The sequence below is a fragment of the Perca flavescens genome, chromosome 22, assembly GCF_004354835.1.
Source record: "Perca flavescens isolate YP-PL-M2 chromosome 22, PFLA_1.0, whole genome shotgun sequence".
NCBI classification, from domain to species: domain Eukaryota; kingdom Metazoa; phylum Chordata; class Actinopteri; order Perciformes; family Percidae; genus Perca; species Perca flavescens.
This window is the reverse complement of record NC_041352.1, coordinates 3589424-3610634: the sequence shown is the minus strand read 5'-3', so window position 1 is coordinate 3610634 and position 21211 is coordinate 3589424. Positions and strand designations below refer to the sequence as shown.

Here is a 21211-nt window from a genome sequence, read left to right as displayed (position 1 = left end):
GTGTGTGTGGCCAAGCAACTTTTTGTTCTATTGTCAATAAAACACTTTGCTGTGTTCTATTCCCGTTCAATGACCGCACAATCAAAGATCTTAATAATATATCCGGCTGACACGGTGTGTGTGTGTGTGTGTGTGTGTGTGTGTGTGTGTGTGTGTGTGTGTGTGTGTGTTTCAGGGTCCTAACTGTGCAACGGATGTGAATGAGTGTCAGGTATATGCGGGAACATTTCAGAGTTGTCAGAATGGAGCAACCTGTGTCAACACCCCTGGATCGTTCACGTATGTATTAGGTCTCCCATAATACTCTACTGACACTCTCTTAATGTTATCCAAATGACACACACGAGCATACAAAGACACACAGACACTCACAAACAGACGGAAGATACAGCTGTGCTGCCACTCCACACAGACTATACACCTGTAGGCAGCGCAGAGTAGAAAAACTGAAACAGTAAAAAAAGCAAAAAGTTGCCTCTATAGAGTTTGTCGAGCACACCTCAATTAGCTAAATCTCGTTTCCTAAATAAAGTGATTGACAGTATTGTACCACAACAGTTGCTGCAAATGTCACAGGACCAACTGTCTTAACGCTGGTAACACATTGCACGCTGAAGCGCCGTGAAGCGGAATTATTTTTATTTCGGCGACCATGTTTCAGTAACCTTCATTGTATTGAGATGGGGCAGAGATTAAACACAGAACAGTTTGAATCATTTCCAGTTTCTAAAATGTGAGGATTTTTCTTCACTTTTAATACTTTAAAGCTCTAGTGCGTAACTTTTTTATATATTAATGAACGTCCGTTACATTCAATCCATCGCCAAATGAGTTGCTACAAAGCTAATGAAGACTATCAGCTCCACATAACTCTCTCTGTAGAAACTCGAGTGAACTGCGTGGAGGAGGGGTGGGGGGTGGTGCGTGATCACGGAAGACTTGTGTCATGTGGATGCGCCGCCAGTGTTGTTGTCATTACTCAGAATTCCTCATGGGGGCGACAGAAACTACGCACTATAGCTTTAAGTACATTTTCCTCATAATGTTCACATACTTTTACTTAAGTAACATTTTCAATGCCAGACTTTTACTTGTAACAGTGTGGTATTAGTACTTTTACTTAAGTAAAGGATCGGAATACTTCTTCCACCACTGCTCAATTTATTTGTCTATCATACACAATCTTTTTTGAACAGCCACCTTTATGGTGTTTTAATGACATTTCTGTGCAGGTGTAACTGTTCTCCAGAATGGTCCGGGACTCTCTGTACGGTGCGTTATGATGACTGCAGGAATGCAGGACAAGACCTGTGTGTACATGGCACATGTATCGATGCAGATCGGGTTGTACCTGGACAGGTAACCAGTTTACTTAACACAGTCAAAAAATATATAGCAGAGAATATATTGTTTTGTTGTTTTTTTTTACCACAGTATCAACTAAACAATATTTAACACTATAGATTTAATTCAGGTAGCTCTTACTCTCTGCCCAGATTTTAAAGAGACAGGTGCTCCAACAGAGCTTTTCAGACAGAGGGTGACTACAGGTATATTCAGACAGACAGTATGAGAAAAATAATGACTATTTTTTTACATTAAAGCATAGAAACATATTCTAATAGAAACCCAAAACACAAGTATGTACCTTAAAATGAGCATGCTATGGGGCCTTTAAACATGGATATGGCACAGGTATATAGCACAGTAATGAAAGTTTTTTTCATGGAGAAACAGCAACGCACTGCCAGTTTCATCATAGAAGGGAAACCGAGAGGATATAGGGTTTACTTTATATTTGAAATTTGATTGGAATAGAACAGAAGCTTCTGCTGCATGCCAGATTGAATGTGTGTGAATAGCAGGTGAATTAGTGATGTCATGTAGTGACAGTTTTCTGCCATGGTCTATGGAGGCCCAAAAGTTTAGTTTTCATTCGAAACTATCTGATTTCAGTAATTTACACAATAAGTGGCTTATTGTAAGGTATAAAAAAACCAGCAGCTCATAATCTGCGTCTGCTTCTGTTTTGCTGTAGATTTTATAGACAAAGTTTTCACAATGTGACTATACCCCCCCCTCCCAAATAAACAGCCTAAATATCAATGCATCTGTGAGGGTGGCTGGGAGGCTCCAGCTGGGAACCCATCCTGTGTGGCTGATGTTAACGAGTGTAACCTACCCAACAAACCCTGCTCCGCCAACCCTGCTGTTCCCTGCTACAACACTCAGGGCTCCTTCTACTGTGGAGCCTGTCCTGCTGGTAACACAACTCACACTATTTTAAATAAATGTAATACATTTTAAATGAAACAGGCTGCAAGTGCTGGGGTTCCCTAACAGATTTTTGTGAAACCAGAACCACACATGGAGCTTGAGCACAATATAAGTAGAATCCAGAAAATAGGGTTGGAGCAGGAACAATTAGAATGATGAGCAGTTGTCCAAAAAACAAAAAAGAAATCACAGTTGGTGACAGTTTCAAATAAAATTGAGTGCATATTTTAATTTTTGTTTTATACAATTCTAATTCTATATGCACAACCCAAATATTTGCAATAGTTCATTCTAGATGGTATTTTCTGTCATGTAACAGGGATTATATGTGGAGTTGTTGCCTAATTAGATCAACATTTCTCAGATTATTTCAAGCACTGGCACTGTGGGCACGAACGTCGAAATGCCCAGTGGCGTGTGATCACCACATTTCCACTTGTGAAATACATATTTTAGTGAAAAAACGTTTTTTTATATTGTTGTGCTATGTGTGTATAAATTACACTTGTTACTCTCACATAAATCATACATTATTACAAAAACATGATGACTAATTAAAAAGTGCTGTCTGTGCGTACATTTCCCCATATGATGGTGGAATGTGCGTAATATGTTCGGGTATTCCTGGTGGCCCCTGATTGGTTGACCAGATGCTGGAAGTAACTGGATGTGGGGCGGAACATTTTTTATCCAAGAAATGTTGCCAGCTTGGGCCCAGTTGGACGGCATTAGGATGGAATACGTTGGTAAAAGTTAACTTGGGTGGGTTGACAAAATCTTGCCCTTTTTTTGTTATAGTGCTGACTAATAATTAAGTTATTGAACCAACCTAGCAACACTGCAGTAGCTAGACGGCTACTTTACATGCTCCAGCCCTTTTGCTATTACTGGTACTCTACCCCTGGACAACAAATTGCACACATTAAAACTGATATTGGACATGCCACATGACGTTTGTACTACTGTAAATGAAAACAAATCTATCTTATACTGCAGTTTTGTGAATTGTCGCAGTGTGTGTATGGCTGTGCATGTTAATGTGGCTAAACGGGTAGCCTGAATAAGTGGATTTCCTCTAATATCTCTCAGGTTGGCAAGGCAACGGCTACAGCTGTCAGGATGTGGACGAATGTTTGATCAATAATGGCGGCTGCTCCACCACTCCCGTGGTGCCATGTCTGAACACCATGGGCTCCTTTCACTGTGGTGTCTGCCCTCCAGGTATGAGGGGAGAAAACAAGAGTTATGAATGTAACTACAGTCCTATGAATTCTGCATGATGGCCAGAGACGGAATATCTGGATATCCATCATACATCGTCATCTGCTTATCCGGGGTGGGGTCGCGGGGGCAGCAGCTCCAGCAGGGGACCCCAAACTTCCCTTTCCCAAGCCACATTAATCAGCTCTGACTGTTACAAAATCCAACACAAAACTTAGTTTAAATGCTTTCAGCAATTATTTAATAAATGAGAAACTTTCAACATAATCCCCAGTAACAGTCAGATAGTGTTGTGTGTGTGTGGGGGGTGGCATGAAATCAGACTCAGTGGTGAGATAAACCGAAGCAGAGGGGCAGACACAGAGGTGTAGCACAGCCAAAGTAGAACACTTTTTAATAAAACACAGGTACACATCATCTGCAAACTGCCAAAAAGCGGCACAATAATCAGCCAGGGCCAATAATCTGAATTAGAACAAATAATATATAATATTTATTTCAAGCATATTACCCAGCCCTGACTGTAAATGTGGTGGAGCTATGCAATGGGTAATGTGCCTCTGGGTAACTCTGGGTACTCCACAGTTACCCAGAGTTCACTCCCCAGCTGCACTTCTTCCAGCTTGGCAGTGTTCATTGGTCACTGCACTGTGCTGGGCAGTAGGAGAATGCTATTGGGAGAAAACAGGAACAAAAATAAAAGTAATCACCCCCCAAAAAGTATGTATTCATATACTTGAAAAGAAGGCAAGACAATTGTACACTGTATAAGTAAACTGGTGATATACTGTAGGTCACTTGACTGTATTGAAGAGAGAAACTACTGAGCAAACTACAAGACATCATTGTTAATTCTAGTTTACTAAATTCTAGTTTAATTCTGTTAATTCTCCCCTGAATCAGATTCAAACTTTTTGGAGACTGTCTTTTTGGACACTGTCTCCTGAGTGTTTCTGAGACCCTGGCTCCTGAGCAGTAAAAGCCACAAACTAGCAGTACAAAAAGCCACAATGTGCCTGATTTAATCTTGTGTCTGTTCAGGTTATGAGGGGGATGGGAGAACATGCACCCAGACCAATATCTGCGCCAGCAACAATGGAGGCTGTCACCCTTTGGCCACTTGCTCCTCCAGCCCAGGTATGAAACATATGCATGGTTTTATGACTTTTACGTCTTCTGAGAATTGAAGATTTTGTCTTCACCATCTGCACAGGGAATAGAGAATCATACATAATTGCAACACAACACTGTCCCTGCAGCAGTCAAGGGACATTTGAGATTGTACAACAATGATTAGATGAGTTGCGGAAAAACATTTCTATGTTAGACATTGTGCATGAGTTTATTTGCGGCTATTTACAGTTTAAAATGTCGATATACGTTCATGAATGCATCATGTGGATACGGACACAGCTCTCACTCCAGTTATATAAGACTTTTAGCAACGACTCCCACAGTTCCCCTCACCAGACCTCAAAGGTACACTGTCATAAGCCACTATAATAAAGGCTTTTTAATACTTTCTTCCTCATTATTATTTTTTACCTGGACTTTCCTCCTGTTTATCCAATTTATACATACAAGATATATTGCTTCTCAATACAATGACTGATTCACTAGCAAGGACCACACTAACAATATGTAATTTAAAGATTTTAATGAATGCTTGATTATATTGAATGTTAACAGCATAGGAGTTGATTTGGATGGTGGGTGAGATGGAAAAGAGATGTCGTCTGGTTGGTTGGTCCGGGAGGATGTACTGGATTTTGACCCAAAGTGATTGTAAAAAACTGTAATTCATTAACTTTATTAAAAATAATTAACTCTACGTGGTTTAAGGAAATTTGTACATTGTCCAAAGTATGATTTGGTAACAAAAAGTAATGTGGGACATGATCATATATCCCTCTTCCTCTCCCTCTACCCTCCCACATCCTCCAGGCAACAGCCTCCCTACATGTACCTGCCCTCCAGGCTACTCAGGCAACGGATATGGACCCAGTGGTTGCACCCAGATCAGCAACATCTGTCAGACTAACAACCCCTGTGTCCATGGACAGTGTGTGGTGAGTGAGTGAGTGAGTGTGTGTGTGTGTGTGTGTGTGTGTGTGTGTGTGTGTGTGTGTGTGTGTTTGTGTGCGTACATATTGGTGTGTGTGTGCGTGCATGCATGCATGCATGCGTGATATGTGTGTGTGTGTGTGTGTGTGTGTGTGTGTGTGTGTGTGTTTGTGTTTGTGTGCATGCGTGTGTGTGCGTGTTTGTGTGTGTGTGTGTGTATGGCTTTTTGGACATGGTTGGATGCTGTGTGGCCATTATGACACAGATGACACAGTCTCTAACCTTTTCTGCAATCATTTTAAAGGATAAGGTTGTTAATATATTTTATTATACTCAACAAATTCTATGAAAAGCCCAAAACCAAGAAGGAATTGATCCCACTAACTAATTGTTGTGTGTGTATAAAAACCCTACCTTGCTTTTGTGTTAATGATATTCCAAGAACAGAAAATCCAGAATCAAATCCCTTCGTAACAACAAATTGATGATGTCTGACTAGTGCACTACTGCTATCACAGGCCACCACCTCGTCTCCTGGCTACATCTGCAACTGCAACCCTGGCTGGCAAGGAGTGAACTGTGACCAGAACATCAATGAATGCTTAAGCAACCCCTGTCAGAACGGAGGAACCTGCACCGACGGCATAAATGGAGTCACATGTACTTGCACCGCCCAGTGGACTGGCCCACTCTGCCAGACCCCACAGCAAGGTATGGATAGGACAATAGGGAGGGACTGGGACGGCAAAGGAAGGGAGGTGAATGGAACAATTAGGGAGGGAAGGGCCAAAAGGAGGTGCAGAAACTGCAAGATAAAGAGAATGTAGAGTGGATGTGCAGCGACAGAAAAAAATGATAGGACTGGATGGGCTAGTTAGCAGATGTTGGGGACTGTGATAAGGGGTGTTATTATAATGACATATTTTATCATCACTCATATACTGTAATGATATAGAGGAGAGATCTTCAACAGGGAGTCCGTGACACCAAGGAAGGCCTCAGAGTTACTGCAGAGGGGCTGCAGAACATTTTTTTCATATTTACTTGGAAGTGTAATTTACAAAAATAATATGTCTGAAAATATACATTCACATGAATCCAACATAATATTAGGAAAGATGAATCTGCCTATTGGTAAAAAACATTTAATTTACACAACATTGATGATATGTTATATATATCACTTTATATATGGATCCATCCATTTTCATCCATCCGACCGAATTTAATATGCAACTACATTTTTTACAATATATGTAGTAGGGGGTCCCTGGTCTGTCTTTGGCATAAAGAACGTTGAAGACCCCTGAGAGTATGAACTGTAATCTATTTTTTCTGAATCTATGTATGTGTGTTTCCAGTGTGTGGAGGCTACCTGTCTGGTCCTGCTGGTTCCTTCAGTTATCCCAACACCCCGGGGCATGATAATTACGATCACCAGGTCAGCTGTGCCTGGGTGATCCGCGTTGACCCAAACAAGGTCAGTTACAGTCTCTCTGAAGCCCTTTTCCTTGTCCTCCAGCAGTGTCCAACGAATCAGGTCTGGACACTGACCAAAGGTTTCCATTTCTTACATGTAGCACACAACAGGAGATTGCCTGTGTCAGACACCTTCTCAGTTACGGCAAACACTCAGGTTTAGGCAATGGACGGCGTCTGTGTAGAGCATGCAGGAGTCATGTTATGATGCAGATTACACTGTAGCCACATAGCTGGTTTGTAATTTGGTCATAAATAACAAAGTCTCTTGCCAAACCATCAATTCAATTCAATTTTATTCATAGTGTCATATCACAACAGGAGTTATCTCAGGACACTTTACAGATAGAGTAAGTCTAGACCACCAACAGTGGCGAGGAAAAACTAAACCCTTAAACAGGCAGAAACTGTTTCTGCTATTTTTCACCCCACCACGTTTGTTTTCTTCCAGTTTCATGCGAGACAATGATAGAAATGCTCGCCGTGAATTCTGCTGACAATAAACTAAATAAATAGGGTCAATCAGACATTACACAGACTTAGTACTCGGGAGCTGGCAGGGCTTAAAGGCCGTGTAATGTTCGCTCCAACTGATTCTGACATTTGCATTCTCACATACAGCTTCTGTGGGCGATGTCTAGATTGTGTACAGGTGTGTAGTGCATTTGTGAAAGGGGCTTACCTTAGGTAAAAGAGATTCCTGTCTTTGGTTTACTTTGACAGGTAGTTTACAGTCGGTTTGTTTTAGCTTCTCAGCTGACAATACCTTCCTGTAGAGGTCCTCTAGATTGAATAATGTATTACTCCTTCTGTTTCACTGTGCAGGTAAGTCACACATGTGCAAGTCACAATCAGGTCTCAAGTCATTGTGGTGAGAATCAAGCAAGTCAAGTCGAGTCCCTGCTATAAGTCAAGCAAGTCACAAGTCAAGTCCATCCATCCATCCATCTTCGTCCGCTTATCCGGTATCGGGTCGCGGGGGGAGCAGCTCCAGCAGGGGACCCCAAACTTCCCTTTTTCGAGCAACATTAACCAGCTCCGACTGGGGGATCCCGAGGCGTTCCCAGGCCAGGTTGGAGATATAATCCCTCCACCTAGTCCTGGGTCTTCCCCGAGGCCTCCTCCCAGCTGGACGTGCCTGGAACACCTCCCTAGGGAGGCGCCCAGGGGGCATCCTTACCAGATGCCTGAACCACCTCAACTGGCTCCTTTCGACGCGAAGGAGCAGCGGCTCTACTCCGAGCTCCTCACGGATGACTGAGCTTCTCACCCTATCTCTAAGGGAGACGCCAACCACCCTCCTGAGGAAACCCATTTTGGCCGCTTGTACCCTGGATCTCGTTCTTTCGGTCATGACCCAGCTTTCATGACCATAGGTGAGGGTAGGAACGAAAACTGACCGGTAGATCGAGAGCTTTGCCTTCTGGCTCAGCTCTCTTTTCGTCACAACGATGTGATAAATTGAATGTAATACCGCACCCGCTGCGCCGATTCTCCAACCAATCTCCCGCTCCATTGTCCCCTCACTCGCGAACAAAACCCCAAGGTACCTGAACTCCTTCACTTGGGGTAAGGACTCATTCCCTACCTGGAGTAGGCACTCCATCGGTTTCCTGCTGAGAACCATGGCCTCAGATTTAGAGGTGCTGATCCTCATCCCAACTGCTTCACACTCGGCTGCAAACCGATCTAGTGAGTGCTGAAGGTCACAGGCCGATGATGCCATCAGGACCACATCATCTGCGAAGAGCAGCGATGAGATCCCTAGCCCACCGAACTGCAACCCCTCTCCACCCCGACTACGCCTTGATATCCTGTCCATAAATGTTACAAACAGGATTGGTGACAAAGCGCAGCCCTGGCGGAGGCCAACCCTCACCTGAAACGAGTCCGACTTACTGCCGAGAACCCGGACACAGCTCTCGCTTTGGTTGTACAGAGATTGGATGGCCCTGAGAAGAGACCCCCTCACCCCATACTCCCGCAGCACCTCCCACAGTATCTCCCGGGGGACCCGGTCATAAGCCTTTTCCAGATCCACAAAACACATGTAGACCGGTTGGGCATACTCCCAGGCTCCCTCCAGGATCCTTGCGAGAGTAAAGATCTGGTCCGTTGTTCCACGACCAGGACGGAATTCGCATTGTTCCTCCTCAACCCGAGGTTCGACTATCGGCCGAACCCTCCTTTCCAGCACCTTGGAGTAGACTTTACCAGGGAGGCTGAGAAGTGTGATACCCCTGTAATTGGCACACACCTTTCTGGATGGATCTCATCAATCCCTGGGGCTTTGCCACTGTGGAGTTGTTTGACTACATCAATGACCTCCGCCTGGGAAATTGACAATGATCCCCCATCATCCTCCAGCTCTGCCTCTAACATAGAGGGCGTATTAGTCGGATTCAGGAGTTCCTCAAAGTGCTCCTTCCACCGCCCTATTACCTCCTCAGTTGAGGTCAACAGCGTCCCATCCTTACTGTACACAGCTTGGATGGTTCCCCGCTTCCCCCTCTTGAGGTGGCGAACAGTTTTCCAGAAGCACCTTGGTGCCGACCGAAAGTCCTTCTCCATGTCTTCTCCAAACTTCTCCCACACCCGCTGCTTTGCCTCTTTCACGGCAGAGGCTGCAGCCCTTCGGGCCCTTCGGTACCCTGCAACCGCCTCCGGAGTCCTCTGGGATAACATATCCCGGAAAGACTCCTTCTTCAGTCGGACGGCTTCCCTGACCACCGTTGTCCACCGCGGTGTTCGTGGGTTACCGCCCCTTGAGGCACCTAAGACCCTAAGACCACAGCTCCTAACTGCAGCTTCAGCAAGGGAAACTTTGAACATTGTCCAGTCGGGTTCAATGCCCCCAAAACACATGGCCTCAGATCAGATGAAACGATTATAAAATCGATCATTGACCTTTGGCCTAGGGTGCTCTGGTACCAAGTACACTTATGAGCATCCCTATGTTCGAACATGGTGTTCGTTATAGACAATCCATGACTAGCACAGAAGTCCAACAACAAACAACCACTCCGGTTTAGATCAGGGAGGCCGTTCCTCCCAATCACGCCTCTCCATGTGTCTCCATCATTGCCCACGTGCGCGTTGAAGTAGTAGGGAGGCGTAGGGAGGCGACCCTCTCGTCCACCGGGGTAAACTCCAACGTAGCGGTGCTCAGCCGGGGGCTTGTGAGTATCCCCACACCCGCCCGGCGCCTCACACCCTGGGCAACTCACCCCTATCCAGGAGTATGGTTCCAGAACCGAGACTATGCGTAGAGGTAAGCCCCACAAGATCTAACCGGTAGCGCTCCACCTCTCGCACCAGTTCCGGCTCCTTCCCCTACAGAGAGGTGACGTTCCACGTCCCCAGAGCCAGCGTCTGCTGCCCGGGTCTGGTCCGTCGAGGCCCCTGACCTTCACTGCCACCCGTGTGACAACGCACCCGACCCCAGCGGTTCCTCCCACAGGTGGTGGGCCCATGGGCTGGAGAGATGGGTGCCACGTAGCTTTTTCGGGCTGTGCCCGGCCGGGCTCCGTGGCAAACCCGGCCACCAGGCGCTCGCCGACGAGCCCGCCATCTGGGCCTGGCTCCAGACGGGGGCCCCGGGCTTCCTCCGGGCAGGGTCACTCCATCTCTACCTCGTTTATTCATTGGGGTTTTTTAACCATTCTTTGTCTGGCCCCTCACCTGAGACCACTTTGCCTTGGGAGACCCTACCAGGAGCACACAGCTCCAGACAACACAGCCCTCAGGTTCACAGAGACACACTAACCTCTCCACCACGATAAGGTGATGGTTCACGGAGAGGACAAGTCAAGTCATACAAAAAATTAACGTTAGCTCAAAGACACACTCACGTACCTTTGTTTGTGTTGCATGCAATGACTGATGAAGTTGGATGTTGTGGTTTTCGTGTCCGTAATTTTGGAGATGCAATCCTTGCACATCGCTGTTCTTTTTTTTTACAACAAGCATCGACTACAAGCTCCTTCAACTTTTGGCATAATCCCTTTCATGACGGCTGCCTCCTACGTTTGCCTCTGCTGGTCCGCCACGCTCTGGAAGGTTGCCTAGCAACTTGGCAGGGTGGCACGTATAGCACAAGGAAGATGTTCCCGGAAACAAAACGTAACTTCTCAATACCTTGAAAAAAAAAAAAGAGTATGATCTGGCTATTATATTAACAAAAAGTCAAGTCCTTTGAAGTCATCTGTCTCAAGACAAAGTCAAGTCTCAAGTCTTGAATACCAAGTCAAAGTCAAGTCGAGTCATTAGTAATGTAAGTGAAGCAAGTCTTGAGTCCTCAAATTGGCAACTCAAGTTAGACTCCAGTCAAGTCGTGAGACTTGAGTGCCACATCTCTGTCACTGCGTAGGTTTGATATCCAATGAATGCTTGTTTGTTTTTTTTTACATCAATCGAACATTTCCTAATTCAGTACAGTCAGGACCAAAAGACATAGGTCCAGACGACATGCTCTGCATGGATCATGACATGCATTGCTGGCCTTGCAAAATTATATTTACTTGTTAAACAATGCTTACGCATCTAGCAATCAGGGAGCCACATTACAAACACATTCAACAAATCTGGGTCTGGTTTCTAGTCAGCTGAGGATACTGGCCCGCTCTGATACGAAAACAATGAGCTAAAAAAGAAAGAGAGAAATGAGAAATGGGCATCGTTAGCATTAGTGGATGTGATTGTGTTTTAAATGTAGCAGACTGACAGGGATCCGGTGAATGACTTGTTTTCTCTTCTCCAGATTCTGCGGATTACCTTTCCTTTCTTTGAGCTGGAGAGCAGCACCAACTGCAACTTTGACTTCCTTCAGATCCATGACGGGGACACTGCCTCCTCTTACATGATCGGCAAATACTGTGGCCACAATAACCCACAGGAGCTCTACAGCTCCCACAATTCCCTGTATTTCTGGTTTCGCTCGGACCACTCTGTCAGTGCTGGTGGCTTCACAGTTGCTTGGCAGTCTCAGAACCCAGGTAGGGCTGATTCATCTGTTTTGGTTTGGTTAATGAGAAATCCTTGAAAAAAAGTAGGTTACTAAGTAGTAATGTTTCAACTTTTTGAACCCGCACATGTGACATACAGTGACTGGTTTAGAGGGGAACAGATGTCTGGTTTCATGAAAATGATGGAAAGCGGAGGTGGATGCCACCATGAGACAAACAACAAACTGCGACTAACCAGAAAAATTAGAAAACATATAAAAGACAAATCAACATCTCTTTATAGGGCCTACACCTCTCTCTCTCTCTCTCTCTCTCTCTCTCTCTCTCTCTCTCTCTCTCTCTCTCTCTCTCTCTCACACACACACAGACACACACACACACACACATGCACACAGTGTGGACATGCATTATTGTGTTCTACAATATTTTGGTAGTTTTCCAATATGGCCCCTCTTCCCTTGCTAAATGAACCAGAGAGAGAGAGAGAGAGAGAGAGAGAGAGAAAGAGAGAGCAGCAGCGCATATGTTCTAAAGCATGAATAAACACACACAATTTCACAGGAAGATGCCACATTGCTGGAATATGGGTGAATTCAGACCTTCATTCTGTCAATTCAGTGAGCTTTCAACCCTTTGTTGAATGGAGAGCACAATCTAGTGGGCTCAGAAAATAAAAAGAATGGTTCATGAAGCTTCATGAGGCTCCATTTGGCCATCACTTCTAATAAGTAATGATTTAGAGGGATAACTTTTATATAAGTCCATTCGTTATTTTTTAGGAAAATCGTACATACTATACTTAGCCCTGAAAACATTATAATAACATTGTTAACAATGAAACGATTTCCTCCTTTGTGAAATATTTGTACGTCTACAACTGTAGGTGCAGCTCACAAAGGTTTTTTTAAATGCCAAAGTGTGAAATAATTGTTCATCCTTTCCCTGAAATCTCCTTTTCATCTTAGTGTGTGGAGGCGAACTAACTGACCCCTATGGCAACATTAACTCACCTGGTTACCCTGGAAACTACCCACCTAGCCGAGACTGCTATTGGAGAGTGATGGTTGAGCCCGGCTTGCTCATCACCTTTGCATTCGGGACTCTCAGTCTGGAGCACCACCCTGACTGTAACTTTGACTTCCTAGAGGTGAGAAATGCCGGATTAGATTCAATCAGTCAATAAAACAATCACGTTCAATTATAGTTCAACTGTTACAGCCAAATTGTGTGGGTCTAATAAAAAAGTACTTCATCTCTTAACCATATTTCTTGGTAGATGCTATATCGTATACTGCGCAGGCGTCAACACCTGGGCTTAAACACCAGACGTCATCAGATGTTACTGCGGTGTTTATATTTTACATAGGCTCTTGGTTGCAGATGTTGTTAATCATCAATTATGGATCACATTCCTGTAGGAACAGGTTTGATTGTGTAGTTTTTGGTTTAGAAGCTGTTTTGGTGATTTTGCTGCTATACTCCGTAACAGTGCCACTAGTGATACCAGTCTATGCAACAAGCCCACAATGCAGCATAGCCTTATGTATAAGTTCTAGCAATTGATTGTCCTTTAATTTATTTTCTTGTGTGGCCAAATATTGTAGATCCGGGACGGTCTTCTACCTGAAGACCCAGTTCTGGGGAAGTACTGCAGTACTGCATCACCTCCCCCCCTGCAGACCACCGGTCCAGCAGCATGGATCCACTTCCACTCTGACTTTATTGTCTCTGACCGAGGCTTCCACATGACATACACAACATCACAAAGTAAGAAGCTGTGCGCACCATGTCACCACACTAAACATGTGCAACTGTGTCACAGGACATTTATTGGAAGATTATTCTGAACTTGTGAGCAGAATAACAGGACAGGTCAACTTTAAATGTGTCAGTAGTCTTGCCATCGTCTCTTGAAGGGGATTTCATTAAGTGTTGTTTAAAGACTTATTTTTATACTCATATTGTATTCTCTTTATTTCCTGGTTCAGATACTGGGTTTTAAAACAGTTGAGTTGATGATTTGTCAAACACAGATAAAGGTCCCAACAGTAGTGATGTCCAAATGAAGCTTTATGAACTATGAATTGCATTTGTTGAGCCCACTAGATGGTGCTCTTGGTTTATAGAAAAAGCTTCAAGAAATGGCAAATCAGTGTGCTCTCAACCCTTTGTTGAACAGAGAGAGCCATCTAGTGAGCTCACAGAATAAAGAAAATGGTTATTGAAACTTCATCTGGCCATCACTACCAAATAGAGAAAGACAGATTCCATCTGATGTGTTTGTCGTAAGTTAAATTAAAAGACTCCTACCCAACTTGTGTGAAGTGTTAAATATTTGAAGGGCTATCACACAGAGTTTTATAAACATCAAACTGGAATGCCAATACCATTATTCTGTCCAAAAATTCGCAGTAAATGTGACTCTGTGATAATGTTTTGTGTAATTTAAAATGTAAAGGAGCTGCTCACACAGGGATGTGTTGTGTCTTAGGTGACCCTGGTTGTGGTGGTACCTTCACCGACAGCGAGGGCATCATCATCTCCCCCAACTGGCCCAACAACTATGCCCACAACCGCCAGTGTATCTATCTGATCAGGTTGCCAGTGGGGGAGAAGGTGGCCCTCAACTTCACCCACATGGACCTGGAGATCCACAGCAGCTGCACCTTTGACTATGTGGAGGTACGACTTCTTTATGGCTCAGAAACATAGATCCTGATTCATTTCTCTAGCTTAAAGGTGCTCTAAGCGATGTTGGGTGACGTTACTTCTTGTTGACGTTCGAAGTATTGTCAAACAAAACGAGGCTAGCTCCCCCCTCCCTCCTCCTCATCTTGTCCCCTCCCACTCCATTCCGCTCACTAACCCCCAACCCCCACCCCCCAAACCCTTCTTGTCGGTTGTTGGCTGGAACACTGGAACACTGGAACACTGTTAGTTATGTTTCGTAGTGCAGGTTGGCGCAGTTTGTTTTTGTTGCCGTTTGTGGAGCCTGGGCTGTCTACAGAGATCATTTTTTTTACAGTGTGTTCAGGGGACAGGCAGCTAGTGGATAGTTAGGAGATGTTTGCTGTATGTGACAAAAAATGTTCTAGCCTAAAAAACGTGTGACATCGCTTCGAGCACCTTTAAATAAATAAATAAATACTGCAACCCCATATCTTACAAAAACATGGAGACACAACTGGCTTTTTCAAATACGTTTTTTAAAACATACTTTTTTCCTTCTTTATCTTTACTGGCAATGCTTTCTTCCAGTCCAACTGGTTGAATGTATTCATTTGTCCATCGTGCATCGTCCATCTTTGACTCTATTGTTTAGCTTTTATGTGTTGCCCAACAATGTGATACATTTCATCATAATTCTCATTTACTCAGGTTACTTTTTATTTAGTTTTAGTCTTGTTTTCATCATGAAAAATAGTTATTCAACAAATATTGTTTGTGATAGTTTTTGTTGACACCATTAAAACTGCCTCTTACCTACTTCTACTTCCTCTTCTTCTCCGCTCCTTTCTTTCCAGGTTCGTGATGGCAGAATGGAGACTGATCCTCTTATAGGGAGGTACTGTGGGAGCTCCCTGCCGGCTCCCATTCTCTCCTCCTCCAACTTCCTGTGGATTCGTTTCAAGTCCGACGGCTCGATCAACCGGGCTGGTTTCAGGGCTGTTTACACCGTCGGTGAGACTCCCCACATTTACACACACGTGTGCTATGACTTCATGTTTATGTGTCGCTTGTTCTGTGATACATGTTTTGAGAAAATGGCAAGTCTGTTCGGGATGTGGTATAAAGATACCAATAGAGGATGGTCGTGGACTAAATACCTTCATACCCTGGGTATGGCGGTTAGGGTTATGGTTATGGTTATGGGTTAGCATAGATCTAACCCTAGAGCTACACTCTAGTTCAACTCTAGTGTAGATCTAACTCTAGATCTTCACTCTCTAGAGTTGACAAAAACAAGGCGATCAGCGAAGTGAAGCAGAGCATTCAGTGAGCTGGGTTATATCAAAGTCCTTTTAGGCAAGTCATGCCACTCGGCCGCCATCTTGGCAACGCCTCCGGGCAGCTATTTCGGACTAACAAGACCAGGCTCCTATCTAAATAAATGGGCAGAGAGTCAAAACTGCACTTTTACTGGTCATCGGGACATAAAAACTACATGTATAGAAACAGCAGTAGAATATGATAAAAATTGCTGAAAAAGTTTGATGACTTTGCCTCAAAATAACGTTTAAAACGCTTTTTTCCCCACAGGTTATACTGTTACTACGCATGGGCAAGGGTTCACGACACCAACTTCATTTACGTCTCTATCCAGAATGCCGGTGTTGTGCTTTAACTACCTTGGTAGTCCGGTGCCTTGGCGTTGTTATCATCCTCTTCCATCTGATCTTGCACACACCCGCCTTCACACTGGCAGTTGAAATCAGCTCCGTGTCGCCCCCAGCGGACGTCGTACTACACCGTTGAAGAGCTTGAAGCGATTTACAAAAATGGCAGAACAACTAGAAGGACTGATAAGTGTCTGAATGTCCGATTCTCTCTGACCTCTCTTATACAGCTATAAATAGAAAGGCTGCTGCGTGGAGTAAAGTTGCCCAGGACGTTGACATGTCACGTCGGTTAAATGTGATATAGCGGTATAATGTCAATAGTTAAACGTCTGTTGCTAGCTAACCAATTAGCATTAGCAGGTTTGTTTATCAGTACCATAGCAACGCTACCTTCCGTCGGAAAGGAACCGTCCGTAGCTTTTCGCAAGAGTTACATTTTTTGAACGCATCCGGATGACCAACTGACACAATTTTCTTTCGCACTGCACTCGTTCGGACCCGGTTTGGACCCATTTGCATGCGCTCTGCGAATCTCCATAGGAAATGAATGACTTCCGGCCGTATCGGAGCTGATTTCAACTGCCAGTGTGAAGGCGGCGTGACACGCCACAACTCGCTGTGGCCAAATCGTCTCCGCTGTCGCAAAACCTCAACTGTGCGCATGCGTCAGTGGAACCAGACGATAGGCTTAAATGTTTCCCGGCTTGACTGTTAAAAAGCAGATGATTGGCTTTCCAGCGGGAGGGGCGGGACATGTGCATACAAGCGCCATCTTTGCCGTTACGGGTTTTCCTTATATAGTTGTATTGAGGATTGAGGAAGTGGCATGTCTCTTCTAAATAGTCTCTGGTTATATTCACATTGTTTCCTCATTCCCAAAAGGGATGAGAGACTAAGATAATATGGGAGTGGGTTACTGATCAGCTGATCAGCTCAACAGAGTTGGACTCTTCCCTGGTGAATGGAACTTCCTAAAGGCGGTTGGGGACTGCTAGGTCTTTGGCAGTATGGCTGTGCCAAGGCGGTCTTAATCTCTTGTTTTCCCCAGGAAACAGCTCAGTGTTACTGAAAAAGCACCACGAAACCATGATAAAGGAATTATCACAGATCCAGGCAAAGATTTGAATGGACAAAAAAGTCAAAGCTATGTTCGTTCTATTCACCACTGACCATCCATTAACCCTTCTCTCTCCAGGATGTGGAGGTACTTTGTCTGGGACTGGGCAGTTCCGCTCTCCCTACCACCCCAATGCCTATCCCCACAACAAGGTTTGTGAGTGGGTCATTAACCAGCCAGAGGGTTATGTGGTCACCCTCAACTTCCTGTCATTTGACGTGGAGGGACCCTCCTGCAGTTATGACTCAGTTGAGGTAAATGAAAAACAGCCAAACCATTCTTCTTCTTCTTCTTCTTCTTCTTCTTCTTCTTCTTCTTCTTCTTCTTCTTCTTCTTCTCTTTATTAATTTTTGGTGTTCTCTGTGGATTTTTCACCATGACCGACCTCTTTCACATACATTTGAAACAAAAAAAGTTAGCATTTAGCAGCTTTAAGGATGGAGATGGATGGATGGATGGATATGGATGGAGATGGAGGGATGAATGTATGGAGATGGATGGATGGATGGATGGATGGAGATGGAGGGATGGATGGATAGATGGATGGAGAGAACGGGGTGGATGGAGACAGATGGATGGATGGAGAGAACTGGGTGGACAGAGAGAGATAGATGGATGGATAATGGATGGAGATGATCAGTTATGAAGGTGCATGTTTCCTCCTTCCTTCAGGTGAGGGATGGCTCCACGTCCAGTTCTCCTCTGCTGGGGACATTTTGTGGTGTTCAGATCCCCCCCCGGCTCCAGTCCACTCAGAGGTCTATGTACATCCGCTTCAAGACAGACTCCTCTGTGAGCAACAATGGCTTTGAAGCAGCCTACGACTCTGCCTTGGAGGGTGAGACAAGTACCAATATTAAGCAAAGATTTAAGCCTCTGATTGCCTTCCTACTGTATGTTACAAACACATCTCCTGTATCTCACCACCGATAACGTTTATTAGCAAAAATAGTAACAAACTGTTTTAGCACACAGCTTTTACCCTTCGGCTTTTACATTTTTTTATGTGGTTTTATTCAGTTATTGTTAGGTATTTTGGTCTTGTTTAGTTCCATTCTTATCATTTTAATTTGAAATAAGCTTTAGGTGTGCCTGGTTCCTGGTCTTCTTTTTTTGTGCATTATGACTTTTAGTCATGATAAAATTTTACATCCTACTGTGGCAAGTATAACATCAATCAGCAAGAAGCACAAGCATCCTACAGCGTTAAAAACAAATCTAAATTAACAATTCAATTTAATTCAATTTTATTTATAGTATCAAATCATAACAAGAGTTATCTCAAGACACTTTACGGATAGAGTAGGTCTAGACCACACTATAATTTACAAAGCCCCAACAATTCCAGTAATTCCCCCAAGAACAAGCATTAGCAGAGGCTATTACGATTATTAGGGGCAAGGAAAAACTCCCTTTTAGGAAGAAACCTCGGCAGACCCAGACTCTTGCTAGGAGGGGTCTGACGGTGCCGGTTGGGGGTGTGATGAACATTGGCAATAATAGTCATAATAAAGATAATGGAACAGTGACTACAATGGTAGTTGTAGTAGTTCATGTCATAGCAGGGCACAGCAGAGCGTTTCGGGATGTAGCGTGGCACAGCAGAGCATGGGTGGGCGTAGTGGACGCGGCAGGACGCGGCAAGACACAGCAGGAGCACAATAGTAATTCTGAAACGTGATTGACTGAAGATACAACAATGCCATCACACAACACAGCTGAGTGCAGGTTGCAAAATAACAGTCACTTAGTCAGCTGCAACTTCACAAACTGCAAAAGCCAACATATAGGCTACTGCACTTGATAACTGTCTCATACAGGCTTATAGCAGCATCACAAAATTATGATGCAATACGTCTGATATGCATGGCATTTCAATAAACTAAACTAAATATGTACATTATCTGGTCACACGGTCACAACAGATTATATTAACCTACTCAATGTACAGATAGCATAATAGCTCTTACCTTTAGAAGTTCTAATTTCTTGTCTTTATCTTTGCAAAGTCGCAGATCAAATCCTCAAAGTCCAGCTCCCTCAGCAGCTCGCTAAACCCTACTACACATGCGCTGCTGTGTGTTGGGAGCACTTTACAGGCAACGCGACAAATGTCTCCGGTGGACAGTGATCTAGAATCCACTCCCGTGGTACCGTTTCACCGTTGTGAAGGTGTCGGGTCAGTGCCTCGTTAGTGAGATAGCGTGTCTTTCTGCTGCCAGCCTTGTTCTCCCTCCGAGATGCTGGACATTTAGCCGCCCGATTCTGAAAGGCTAATATCCCTCTGGGTATAACTTCCTCCCGGACGGTCTCTGTAATCGGTCCCCGTAGTGCAGGGTCTTCAGAGATGATGGTACCTGAGGGGCCATTACCTTGTTCTGTAATGCTGATGACCGCCGGCCTCATCTCTGTCTTTTTCCACAACAACTTCGCTAAAGCTAACGTTAGCCACCGTTAGCTGTGGCTGAGTGTAGCTGGTAGAAGGCAGCGATTCTTCCATGCTAACGTTGGCTAGCTCCTCGACATCCTCCTCTTCGTCATTCCCAGCTCTTTTTAAAAAGCTATTTATTCGCGGGACCTTTTTATAGCAGCCGCTTTCTCTCTCTCTTTTCCACACTTTCACTCGCTGATGCAACCCAATCTGACCGGGGATCAGTTACTAATTAATTCCACTCTTTCAATCTCAAAGCGTTCTTAGAAAGCTGATATTGGATCAGTGCGATGTAAACAACCTGCTCTATGCCCACCCACCTTTATCTTTAGCCAATCTACACAGTGCATGCAGCCTTCTCCCAATCATTACATTAAACAACTTGTATTTTATTCTGATTGGATAATTATCACCATAATGATTAATGCCCATTGGGTAATACGGGCTTGATCTCAGTTTGCCAACAAGGGGTGCTGCCGCCAACAAGGGGTGCTGCAGCTACCCCAGCACCCCTACTTCCCGCGCCTATGGGTGCCACCCTAATCCCAGGCAATATTCTGGGCCAAGGATGCACACAAAAGGAAACAAATGAAGTCTGACCAAAGATAACCACTGAAAGACAAATCACTGTAGTCAGCTCCATTCACCGTAGAAAGAGCATGAGGTGTGGCAGAAAGCTCGCAAACTTCGGCTGGAGGGCTCACCACCTTTGCGCAACTTTGATATTGTCGAGATCAGGAAAGGATGAAATAAAATTGTAGAATTTGACTATCTTTGGAATGCTGTGCCACTGTTTCCATGGCTCATTGTCCCAAAAAATGTCCCATTGGACCGAAAGCTTATTATCAAACTGGGCCATGTTCTACTTAGAGAAGAATCTACAAAAATGCTAATATTTATCTACATGCCAGTGGCACTGTCTGGCAACCAAAAAACAAATGTGCATCCCCTTACTGAGTGGACTTATGATCTGAGAGTTTTTTTTTATATGCATAACATGTTAGTTAAACACATAACACATAAATTGCTTTAAAGCTTGGTCTAACTTGTAACTCGGGTTTACACTACTGCATGCTGTCTCTCCAGTAATATAGGAGATTTAAGAGATTTAAGAGTCTTTCTCTTCAGCAGATGTTAGTTTTCATTTCAATCTGACAATGAAAAAATAGGGAAGCAAAAATACATATTCTTTAACACTTTAAAAGCCACACTGCACAAACACACTATTTCACAGTTCCAGATGCAATGACAGCCTTTACCTTGCATTTAACTTTTTTAAACATTCAGTAACTTTGAGAAACTTCTAGTTAAAATAAAA

At 44.2% G+C, this 21211-nt stretch overlaps 1 protein-coding gene across 1 annotated transcript in view; it reads left to right on the top strand.

Moving 5' to 3' along the window:
* Positions 1–21211, top strand: part of cubn (cubilin (intrinsic factor-cobalamin receptor)) — a 100074-nt gene that overhangs the window by 9259 nt on the left and 69604 nt on the right. The window contains exons 6-20 of the mRNA XM_028569959.1: positions 176–279; positions 1233–1359; positions 2095–2263; positions 3367–3498; positions 4540–4637; positions 5448–5567; positions 6081–6273; positions 6924–7042; positions 11801–12035; positions 12971–13152; positions 13610–13772; positions 14497–14687; positions 15530–15686; positions 17541–17716; positions 18135–18300. Of these exons, the coding sequence (XP_028425760.1) occupies positions 176–279; positions 1233–1359; positions 2095–2263; positions 3367–3498; positions 4540–4637; positions 5448–5567; positions 6081–6273; positions 6924–7042; positions 11801–12035; positions 12971–13152; positions 13610–13772; positions 14497–14687; positions 15530–15686; positions 17541–17716; positions 18135–18300 (2332 nt within the window). The remainder of the gene's footprint in view (positions 1–175; positions 280–1232; positions 1360–2094; positions 2264–3366; positions 3499–4539; positions 4638–5447; positions 5568–6080; positions 6274–6923; positions 7043–11800; positions 12036–12970; positions 13153–13609; positions 13773–14496; positions 14688–15529; positions 15687–17540; positions 17717–18134; positions 18301–21211) is intronic.